General features: G+C 38.1%; 1 protein-coding gene across 1 annotated transcript in view; it reads left to right on the forward strand.

The window, feature by feature from the left end:
- cv-2 (crosveinless 2-secreting protein) overlaps positions 1–12,381 on the forward strand; it is a 111,670-nt gene that overhangs the window by 52,977 nt on the left and 46,312 nt on the right. The window contains exons 3-5 of the mRNA XM_090371510.1: positions 5,106–5,208; positions 5,320–5,402; positions 5,610–5,703. Coding sequence (XP_090227636.1) covers positions 5,106–5,208; positions 5,320–5,402; positions 5,610–5,703 — 280 coding nt within the window. The remainder of the gene's footprint in view (positions 1–5,105; positions 5,209–5,319; positions 5,403–5,609; positions 5,704–12,381) is intronic.

Genomic DNA, 12,381 nt, shown 5'->3' on the forward strand with positions numbered 1-12,381 from the left:
GTGCTACTTACCTGATCGACACAGCGGTGCCCAACATCAGCAGCCTCCAGAAAACCTACGAGGAAAAGATCAGGAGGTACACAGACCTAAGACAGGAAGTCAAGGAAACGTGGCATATGGAATAAGCAATGAGCATCCCGATCACTGTGTCAACCAATGGCATGGTGCCAAAGAGTCTCCATAAGAACCTATTAGCAATAAGCCTCCTAGAGAAAATTTACACGGAACTCCAGAAAGCCGCGATCGTGAACACCAGTAGGATAGTACGAGTTCCTTGACTAACAGTAATAATAATAGTTAACCGGACACAACCAACCACCCCATGTATTTGGAATCAGTACCTATCCCGGGCGGAAAAAATCCCATAAAGAGAGATAAAAACTTTTTTCCGTCTGCATGCAATAAATTGACTGTCAGTAGTAAATATAAAATTTAATTTTCACGAAATTTTGTATTTGACTCTTTTAGAACGATATGTGCAGCCTTCCCAATTTTTATTAAAATCAGACCAATAGAAATCCGACAATTATTGTTTATTTTTTCCCTATACAGTATATCACATCGTATATTGCAGCTGAAGCACTGGATATTATGTTTGTTGCCCTGTGCTGGTTGGAGGAATGAATGGGCAATGTGACGGATGCGCAGAAACGAAATGCTCTCGGTTCGCACATAAAGCGGCTGATTTTTTTTCTTTTTCTTTGTTATAAATCATGAATTATTACTATTTGCTAACACGCATGAGATATAACGCATTGAGTACATTATCTTGTTTTAATTAGACACTTACTCTTATTCTAAAATTAAATTTTATTTAAGAATACATTTTGTGTTTGGGTTTCGCTATAAATAAGAAAAGAAAAAGGAGTATACTATAAATAAAATACGACGCATACAATTATCGAGATTGATGTACCGGTGGTCTGAAGGCTATTTCAGTTTTTTTTTTTTTTTTTTTTTTTATTTGTTTGTAAAGAAGATATCAGGCGACGATATAGTATGACAATAAAAAGCCACATTCCAATTATCATTTATTATATACAGTAGAAACCGCATAAGAAGTTTGTTCCCCTTTATTAGGTTTGTTTTCTGAAGTCCCAATTTCATCTCTATATGTTGTAATGTTCTCTATATTATTTTCCCGGGTAAAAAGTTCCTGATAAAGAATACACAGTGTAATATTATAATGACGTTTTCCCACTTAATACTTTTTTTTTTAAATATAGAAAATTATTTATTTTTAATATTAAACAATATAAACATTTGGTAATCGAACATGTTAGTGCCAAGCATCATTTTAGTTCATAGTAAACCACCGAATTAAGTGACTCGCTATCGTTTTTGATATATCTCGTATTGTGAATGCTTCACAACAAGTTGCCCTGATATTGCACTACCTCCAATAAGCAACGCTTCGCCAATGGAGAAGACTAACGTTACTTATTATCTGCGGATACCACCACACAGGGATGGTAGAATCTGCCGAGAATCCATTATCGAAGTGTTGCTTATTCGAGATAGTTCAATATCAGGGAGGCTCGTTGCGAAGCATTCACAATATGAGATATAACAGAAACGATGCCATTTCATCTACTTCGGTGGTTTGCTACGAACTAAAATGATCCTGAGCACTAACTTGTTCGATTAGTGAATTTTCTGTAGTTTGAGGCTTTCGGCGCTAAAACCATTTGAGTATAAACATTTTGATATAAGAAGTGACATATTGCAACTATTTTCATCGATATCCATAATTGGATACATAGACCATGTTAAGCGTTAAATTCTGATGGTTGTGAAGAGTTCTGAATTAATTAGTGGATCGTAATTGTGACCTTTTAAGGTACGTTGAAACTCCAAAGGAGCCACCCTTCCAACTTGGTAACGAGTTTACCAGTAGCAGAATGTTAAGCAATTAGAAATCTTCAGTTTAAAAATGTTTCCCATAGGGCAGAGTAAAAAATTTATAAATTTTGAAACAGTACTTAAAAATGATCTTTAACTTATGTACTTGTATCTTTTCATTTTCATTTGTGTAGTTAATATTTCATACTCTTAGATCACTTTTCCCTTCTAAGAAGTTTTCTTGCGTGAGAAGTTCTGAACCTCCAGTCCCTTGAAAAACTTCTTATCCGGGTTCTGCTGTATTTCTAAAATTATTTTCGTCTTTTGTTGACAATTCAAACTTGTCCATGATTGTAACTATATTTGTTGCAAACCGTATGATATTTTATACTATGTTAATTTACGTCTTTGTTTGTTTGTTTTTTTAATTTTATGTTTGAAATTAATAAAACAAAAAAAAAAATATATATATATATATATATATATATATATAAGAAATAAAATCAGTTTACTAAAGCTATTAATCCGTGTAGCTCTTTGCGATGAGCTGATTGAAACCAGAGTTTGGACTCTGTCTGATATTTAATTATATATTTTTTTTGTGTAATTTGATTATTTTCAGTTTTTCTTTTGTATCTGTTTTGGTTGTCGCTGTATCCGTTTTGGTTGCTCAGAGTCTATCGGTACCAGGAACTCCGTTTGGGAAAGCCAACAGCACAAGAAGCTGCCGAGAAGAGAACTGCCAACACAAGGAGTTGGAGCGGCAGTAGATAGGGAGAAACACCATAAGGAGCTGTCTGAACAGCACAGAGAGATGTCGTGGCAATTTCTTCCAGTGTTGACAGTACCATGAACTGCCAAAAAATGTCCAATGTAGACAGAAAACAGACTTGAGTATCAAAAATTCAGGTTGAATATTTAGAATCTAACCAAGACGGTAACTTCTGGGAGCCCAAGGACAAAGTACATTTCGCGAGGCTAAAATAATCAGAAAATTGAAACAAAACCATAAATATAACTTGAGTACCAGGCCAGGGAGAAGAGCTAGATTTGTCTCGTCATCATCAATGCCCTGAGCTCAAGGTTAAACTAGAAGTTTAGAAATGGATATCCGCCTACTTGGATCCTTAAGGATTTACTACTATAAACTATACTGTAATTCGTATATTCGCCACCTGAAACGGAAAATTTATGGAATTTCGCTTAATAACAACAAAACACATTACTGCTCCAAGATATGATCTGTTATTGATATTGGCTACCCTCTGGCATCTTTCAACGAGTATCATAACCCCACTATAAACTGTTTGAAACATGTGTGAATCATCACAACATACAGTTGTGGTCTGCTGACAGATGTAACCCGAATAAGTAGCATTCCAAGGTGTTCCTAAGTTTTCTCTTTCACCTTTACTGATTCTAAACCGCTATCGTATGTTTCTTTTGATGGCCAGGCCACCTAGTGGGAGAATAAAAAAAGAAATCCCTTTCCAATCTCGTATATTTGTTAACATCGAAAGAAAAAAAAAAGAGGGAAAAAAAGGAGACAGACAAGCAGACAAACAATGGGTGAAAAAGCGATTAAGGGTCATACGATAAAGTTCGTAATTCATACTTCCCCTACTACCCTTCCCATAGCGTTCTGTTATTTTTAAATGCGCCTAAATATCTTTTGATTTAGCCGCTACTACTTCAATCAAGCCGTCTGAGTGAGTAACCAGAAACTTAACAGCTGTGCTGTGCTCCCACAATCACCCGTTAGACACCTCCGGTAGGTCAGGACTTTCGTGGGGTCACGAATTTAGATTGCGATGAGAGGTTATAGGTCACAAGTTCGTCAAGTCAGTGAGTATATTTATGATGTTCCGAGGTGGTCTTTTTATTCGCTTTAAAATGACGTGGTTGAAATGAAAGGCTTCGTTGTCAAGTAACTCGGTCGCCACTCCAGTGTGAAACAGTTCAGAACAATTTGGAATACGTGCTAAAATCAACGCCACCATTCGATTAATAATAAACACTCTTTCTTTCTTTCTTTTTTTTTTGAACATCCGAATAAAATTACAAGTCTTAAATTAGCAGTCTGAACTTCAAGCAATTTTAGATTTTTTGCGCATGCTAGAAATACGGGTAACTGCTTTAATCACTTTGAATGATTACGATACGACAGTCTGTTTGCGTTTTGTTTGAAAGATTCCAGGTTCCCAGGGAGCTGTAGCAAAGACTTGGTTTGGTTTGTTGCAGAGTTTTAGACGCATCAGCGACTTATGTCTGTAAGTTGCGTGTGTTCTATGGTAGATTTGTCTGTTTTCTACACACGAAAAATAATGCTACCTTCGCCTGAGACCAACTAACTCATCCACGTTGTGAAAAAGGCCCACAAAAATTCTCATCATCAGCGGAATTCGAACTCTGGTCTCTTCCACCCGAGTGTGGGTGGAGGACGACGATTCAATCAACTTTTTTACTCGCTAGGGCAGAAAATATTTAGTTCCATATAATTTAATTAATATTCAAACGGAAGACTTGCATCCTGTTACAGTTTTATAAAATGGTGGAAGCAATGAATGCATACATTTATTATTCCCACCCATTAAAATACAATGTTTGAAATCAGTTTAACTAGGCAAGGCACACATTAAAACTTAGACTTTACGATTTTGATCTTCATTCCCGGGGCATTCTAAAATTTACCAGAATAATTGTTTTCTTCCATAGAGGAATGATGCAGGATATCCCCATGGGCTTCTTTTGATGCCTTCGTGGGTAGCACTGTTTGTTGGATCGCCGTCCTCCCCACACCAGGTGGTGGAAAAGACCTGAGTTCGAATCCCGTCGATGACGTGAGGAATTTTTATGGGTATTTTTCACAACGTGGCTGAGTTAGTCGGTGTCAGGAGAGGGTAGCGTGATTTTTCCTCCCGGAAACTCGGGTTTTTCGTCCAAAAAAACAGAAAATTGACCTAAGAACACACGAAATTTACAGACAATATATACGGAGCAACATGGCCTTAGTCGCCGATGCTCCTAAAATCCAATAACGACAACCTCTTTTGGATGAAAAGCATTCCCCTTAAAAAATCCTGTCGACTTCATTCTAAAGTACGATTACTTTCAGAAATTTAATGCCTTTCCATGTCCATGCATCCACCATAGGAACACTAGTTCAAAAATGGTCAAGTAACTTTTATTTTGATTACCCCGTACTTCTATACTTAACATTGATTGTCAATCATATGTGTAACTTAAAATTGTTCCATTTTCAGAACAAAGAAGTAGTATGTCAGAGGGAAAGCTGTTCTTCTGGGAAGGGATGCTATTTTCTTCTCTTCGATAAAGAAAAAAGATCGTGTTGTGAGATATGCAAAGGTGGGAAATGAATTTTTAAATGATTTTCCTTTTAGAAGGCAATGCTTATTTTCATTTATCTTATGTTAACTTGTGGTTACCAAAATGTACAAAACCTTCATCCAATTTCAGGTTGCTTGTATAACGGAGATAAATATTTCAATGGACAAGAATGGATAGATAGTGACGATCCCTGTAGGCGATTTGTTTGTCAGGTAAAGATTGCATCCAATATGTTTGTTTTAAGAAATCCAGTCTTGTTAATCTAGATCAGCTGTTTTCAGATTGTGGTGAATGTATACTACAGTTTAAAGGATACAGAAACAATTTGTACATCGTTAAGTTTCGAATATTTTGTAAACATTTTTTATTTTTCTATTTTTATTACTCTTATTTTCAACTTTTTTATTTTTGTTTTTCAGTCAGGAGTAGTGACAGAAACAAGTGTGCAGTGTTACACCCCTTGTCGTAGTCCAGCCCTTCCCCCTCCTGGACATTGCTGTCCCGTATGTAAAGGTAAGATGGATTTATTTTTTCTTTAAACTTTAGAAATATTTCCTTTGATCTTTTTAGATCAGCATTGTGTACACACATGGTGTAACTCGTGTAGCTTGTGATGAAGCGGCACAAAATTTGGTATGATGGTGTACCATAGAATAACGATGAAATGAGGAGACAGCGAGAAACTTCGGACAAGTATGAGGGACATTTATAGGGTTGTATAAGAATTACCAAAAAGGTCACATTACAGAAGTCGATACAAGATGCTTGAAAATATGGTCACATGGTATCAGTACGATGTGTGATCCCCTCTAACGGCTAAACAGGCCTGACAGCAGTGAACCATGTTCGATATACGGATGTCTATAAAATTCTATGTCAACAAATCCCATTCTTCCACCAGCGAAGACTTTAGCTCACCAAGCGACCGAGGAGTTGGCTGTTGGCGTGCAATGCGGAGCCCAATGGCGTTCCACACATGTACGATCGGATTTAAATCCGATCCGCTGATCGTCCTGGCCACGATAGTCGTTGGATATCTTCAGTTTAAAGATATTTCTCCACCACTTCAGCTCTTTTGCAGTGGTGTTGTCGTGCATGAAAAGACGATCTGGGCCAACCGCAACCTTAAAAAGTCGCACATAGGGTTCGAGGATCTGTTCTCGGTACCTCTGCTCAGTTACGTTACCCCTAACAAAAACATGAAGGGGTGCTGCAGTTGATCATTGTTTCGCCCCACACGAGAACACGGCCTCCACCTTAAGTGTTCCTTTGTCTGACGTTGGCGGGATGGTACCGCATTCCTTTTTGTCTCCAGAAAAAATAACGTCTATAATCTATTTGTAGGCTAAAACGGGAATCATCAGAGAGCAGAACTGTACCCAATTTGTCAGGGCTCCAAGTCATATGTTCATGGCACCAGTTTTGAGGAGCTCCGCGGTGGTTTGGAGTTAATCGGATACAAACCACTGGCTTCTTTGCATAAGACCACTTGAATTGAGTTTTCAGGAGTGGAGAAGACAGCAGTCTTCTCCACTCCTGAAGTGTTACTTATTCGAGATAGTACAATACCATAGAAACTCGTTGTGAAGGTATTCACAATATGAGATATAACCAAAACGATGCCAATTTAATTAATTAATTTAACTACTTTGGTAGACAGCTACGTTAAAATGATGCTTTCCCACTAACCTATATGTTAGTCATTCTACCTCGTAGTACGAGGCCTTTGCCCTTAAATATTTTATAGCTTATAGGGATGTGTAAGAAGCATCCGCGTAATGGATGGTTAAAACAGCCCTGCTTCTATCAGTTATCTGTTAATGACGTCTTTATTACAAACTGGTTGTTAAATTCGTTTCATAAGTCTGGCCATAAGATTTTATGGCCATCGTAGATCTTGAAATCTTAGTCGTTGATATGTACTGTAGTCAGTCGACTGATCCATTGATCATTCCGTTTTGGAATTCGTCTGACGATTCAAGAACCCAAGCGATGGGATACGTGCACTTGTTTGTAGCTACTGTTGAATCTTCTTACAGTTTTTGCTGCACTGCCCTCATGAACAGCGATTTGGTTTCCCAGCTTCACACACCCCAGTAATCCGTTCCTGCTCAAATTCGATTAGGAGTATGTAACGGCGTCGAAGACACCTACCAAAGGAGCTGTACCTCTTAGAAAGATTTTTTTGTTTTGTTTTTTATTTTTTGCACACCCTTTCCTCCCTGGAAACTTAGAGGGTTTTCATTCCCAAAACAGACAAACCGACCATATAATACACACATTTTAGAGACACGCTGTACTGACGTCCCATTGCTTTTAGTTAGCTCTGTGAAAATCCCAAATAACCGAACACATGCTCATCTGTGATTTGTTATATTCATTCCAATCATGGTTTGTGACGTGAGTTATCCTCTCTATGAATTGCGGTTTTTAATACATTTAACTCACTAGTGAATTTATTTATCGGTAGCTGGATCAGTTGGTGGCAACTGTGACGTAAAAGATTTATTGTTTACTTTTCTGGAGCTACTTGCCTTTTCCTTCCTTCCTTTCAAATCTCACAACAGAAAGTACAGCAAAGACAGTGAGTCACACTAACGTCACATTTGTTTGAGTAACCATTTCCTATTTCCCTGACTGTAGCGTATGCCCATTATCCTGAGACACTGAACTTCCTTTCTGTCCAATGTTTCATTTTGAAAGTTAACTCTACCGTAAAGTTCCGAACTTGGCTAGCAAAGAATTGTTTCTGGTTGAAATGACGTCTCTTAAAAATAAGCTTTGAGGGTAACATCGTCTGCTAATTTTTGCTTCAGGATAACATCGTCTGCTTTAATCATTTAAAGAAACGTCGCTTTCCCGATCCTTCTTTTCAATTTTTTCCGTATTTCTTTAAACTTTCGATGATCTTTATCAATTTGTCCCAAGTTTCTAGATGTAGCCTTTTGCGAAAATGCAAATAAGTATAATCTTCAATAATTACAAAAGGAGCATTTGAATTTATTTTAACGACAAGATGACATCAAAAGCGAGAATAGTCTGATTAATGTTGTCTTTTTTTTTTTTTTGTAGTGTTCCGACTGGTTGGTCAGAGAGGTTACGTATTTTTAAACGAACCGAACGCAGAGAGAGCTAATAAAATGAAAAGAGTGAAATTAATTAATCTTTATGATATATATGAAAGTAAATATTTTTATTATGCATTGTCCAGTGTTTGATTGTAAGTAAACTGACAACCTAAATTTGCATTTATGGCTAGTAGTCATTGGTCGTTAAGATACTCATATGAGATCCCCTTGATAGACGATGAAAAATTTGGCGAATAGACGATGAAAAATTTGGCGAATAGCCAATTTTAAGGTTTACTGTCTTTAAGTTGTGCAATCTTATATTTATCAAGTCTGCAAGTAGACTGGGTAATGCATTTTGATAGAAGAATTTTTGCTAACGAGATAGAAACAGGATTAATTAAGAAATGCTGTCTGAATGGCAATGGAGAGTTGTTTACATTTATCTTCTGTCTTTTTAAATTTGGTTTGAAATGTTTTATTAAGAGTTATTAAGTTGACTAACCTACAGTGTTTCTTAGATAACCCTATTATTTTTATTATTTTTTTTTAAACCAGTAATCTGTCGTCGTGGGTAACACAATGGTTATAATCATCGTCCTTCCCACAAATGGAAAGGAATTTTTGGAAAAGGCCCAGGTTAGAGTCCCGTTAATTACGCGAGGGATTTATGGGCTTTTATTCATTCCCATGGCTGAGTTAGTCGGTTTCAAGATAGCAAGGTTTTTTTCTCTTGGAAACTCAAAAACGAGCAAACTAACCAGCGAACACCTGCAATTCATGGTCATAATATACATGAGTGGATGAGGTTGTTCTCCAGTAACAATAATATAACAGTTTTTTTAAAGCCTGTAATCTTTATTTACCTTGTCTGCCTGTTTGAACGTTTTTTCACAGCGAAATAAAAAATATATATACTTTGACGTTTGTGGTTTTAATTAATGTTACTAAGGCAATTCCGGCTGCGAGGTTAAAGTGTCATATCTCCAAATTGTTTGTGTTCCGAAGTTGGTGTGCCTGTTTGCTGGACGGGGATTACACCCGTTGGAGTTGGTATAATCACCGTCCTCTTCATACCGGCAGGAAAAGATCTAAGTTAGAATCCCGTTAATGATGCCAGGAATTTATGTAGTTATTTTTCACATCGTGGCTGAGTTTGTCGGTCTTAGGCGAGGGTAGCATGGATTTTCCTCCGAAAACTCGAGATTTTCAGAGTTCTTGGTTTAAAAGCATGAATATATTATCAAATGGAAATGGAAGTTGCATGGGATGAACTTAGAAATCTTGGATATACACGAAAATTAGCATTTGACGAAGTTAAACTATATGAATACTTCTGTGCAATTCTTAGCATGCCCTCGTGGATAGTATAGTTGGTAGAATCGCCGTTCTGCCCACATCGGGTGAAAAAGACACGAGTTCGACTCCCGTCGATGACGTGAGGAATTTTTATAGGCTTTTTTCACAACGTAGCTCCGTTAGTCGGTCTCAGGCGAGGGTAGCTGGTTTTTTCTCACGGAAACTCGGGTGTTTCGTCCAGCAAACAGAAAACCAACCACAGAACACACAATTTAGGACAGCATATACGGAGCAATATGGCCTTAGTCGCTGATGCTTCTAAAAACCATATTACTACAACATATCGGCGCCTCCATGGGCAGGAGCAGCAGCGCGTAGCACACGCTTCTTGATTAGACCGGGGTTCGAGCCCGTGACCACCGAATACGGAGGATGCGGAAAGGTCAGGTAATGACCACCGCATATCCCCGGAGCAATATGGCCTTAGTCGCTAATGCTCCTAAAAACCAAAATGACAACTACAACATATTTCATTGCCTCCGTGAAGTTGTTGCGGCCAGTACTAAACGGGTCAACTTAAGATACGTTAATATCATTTTCTAAAGTTAATGATGAAGTTAACAAAGAACTGAAAAAAATGTGCTTTTTGCTTTCAATTCCAGTGTCCAATGCAGCCTGCGAACGAATTTTCAGTATCATGAATGAATAAAATTAGTCTAAGAATCAAAACAGGCTAAGTGTAGATCGGGTCAAGGTTGAAATCCAAGTGTGCACAAATTTTAATTTTTCTTTCAATGGCTTCCATCCTTTTTTGGTTTCAAAACAAGAAATCTTAGATGCCGGAAGAAGCAATTTTAAATTTAAAAAATAAATATTAGATTTTAATCAACGCTGTTTTAAATGAATTTACTTAATCTGTAAACAATACGATCAATGCAAATTTTATGTAAATTTTTTTTTTTTTGTATTCTAATTATAAATGAAGTTAGTCTTATAATTTTCATGCTTGTTTTTATCCATGAGGTTGTCACAGACATTCTCTCAGATATGCCAGACAAGCTGTACTTGCTATCTGGGAGTCTAAAACGCTGATGGAACTAATATTCGGGTGACACTCAAGTCAAGTGGACCCAATTTCGGCGAAGTCCGGACGGTCTGTGACAGCCAAATCCTCTGCTTGCACCTTCACGATGGTGGGATTGTTAGTAATCCTGGGTATGACCTCCATGCACAAGCACACTGTGGGTGACCACTCAGGTGTGAACCAACATAAAAGCAAGGGTCGAGGTGTGGCGCCCACACCACATGGAGGAATGCCGCCCTTTTGCATTACCAGCCAATGCTAGGTAGTAGATGACTCTCATCAACCGGTACAATACCACCACTTTGCTTATTGGAGGCTTGAAGTGGTGGAACCCATGTTTAGTCTCTAGAGCTAAGTTCCCGTCAACCCTTCCCTATCTCTTCCATCATGCAGTATGATTGATGACTTTTGAGGTTATGATGAACGTCGTGGCGAGATCCAATATTCCTTACATTTCGAGGGTACAGCTCTAAAACGGTGTTCGCAAGCCGGCCGCTAGTTAGTACACCGGACTGAACCTATTGGTAACTCTCTAGGAGGCTTCCGGATCAGCTAGTGTATAATCTTGCTACCTCTACTCTGCCAGATAGCGACTGGAGGGAGTCCGAGTAGTGTGTATGCGGGGAGCATTGTCGAGGCCACGTTATGTCAAGGATCTGGGTATATTCTTACCATGTTTACGCCATATCCAAAAATTTCATTACGTCATACAGCATGTCCCACCCACTTTTTTCTTACTATCGAATACACCATGAATTGTCAAACTAATAGAGCAAGCTTATCTGCGAAAAGATCTAAACCTCCCAAACACTTCCTAATTCATTTCACAAATATACGTGGTCTCAGTTCTAATCTCAACGATGTCCATTTCCACTTGCAGTCTGCCAAACCCCATGTACTTTTTCTGACAGAATCTCAGCTATCGGTTGATTCAACTACTGCTCATCTCAGATGCCCAAATTATTCGCTGTATGATTACATTCGCCTCAAAGGTGGTACTTGTGCATATGTCCGTTCTGATATTCCCTGTCAGAGACTTAGCAATTTGGAATCTCCTATCTTTGATCTTCTCTGGATTAAAATCTCTCTACCTCATTGTGTCAAATTGATCTGTTGTCTCTACTATTCTCCCAACTCCACTAATCACTTGGAGCTCTTTGACTTCCTCTTTTTGCAACTTTACTTTCTCCAGTCCAACTTTCCTAACAGTGAGGTAATTTTCCTTGGTGATTTTAATGTTCACAACTCCAGCTGGCTTCCATTTTCTAGCCACACCGGCCCATCTGGTCGAGATGCTGAGGCTTTTGCAATTACTAATGACCTCGCACTGATTGTTCATTTACCTACAAGAATACCGGACAATCCTAATCATACAGCCAACACGCTTGATCTTTTTCTCACAAACAACCCTTCTAAGTACACGGTCGAAGTGAGAGGTCCTTTAGGCACTTAATATCACAACCTGGTGATTGTCTCTTCTCCAATGGAACCTTTATCTCATGGCTGTTCCCAACGTCGTGTTGTTTGGCATTACAAGAATGCAAAATAGGATGACCTGTGAGACTTCTTTTCTTCTTTTCCTTGGTCGGATTACTGTTTCAAAACTTCTGATGTCAACGTTTGCTCAGATTGTGTCAGTGAAATTATTCTTGCAGGAATGGAATCCTTTATCCCACACTCCACTTTAAAATCTCGTCCTTTATCTAAACCTTGATTTTCCAATAAATGTGCTAAGGCTGT

The sequence above is a fragment of the Mastigoproctus giganteus genome, chromosome 4, assembly GCF_048544385.1.
Source record: "Mastigoproctus giganteus isolate SK-2022 chromosome 4, ASM4854438v1, whole genome shotgun sequence".
NCBI lineage: Eukaryota > Metazoa > Arthropoda > Arachnida > Uropygi > Thelyphonidae > Mastigoproctus > Mastigoproctus giganteus.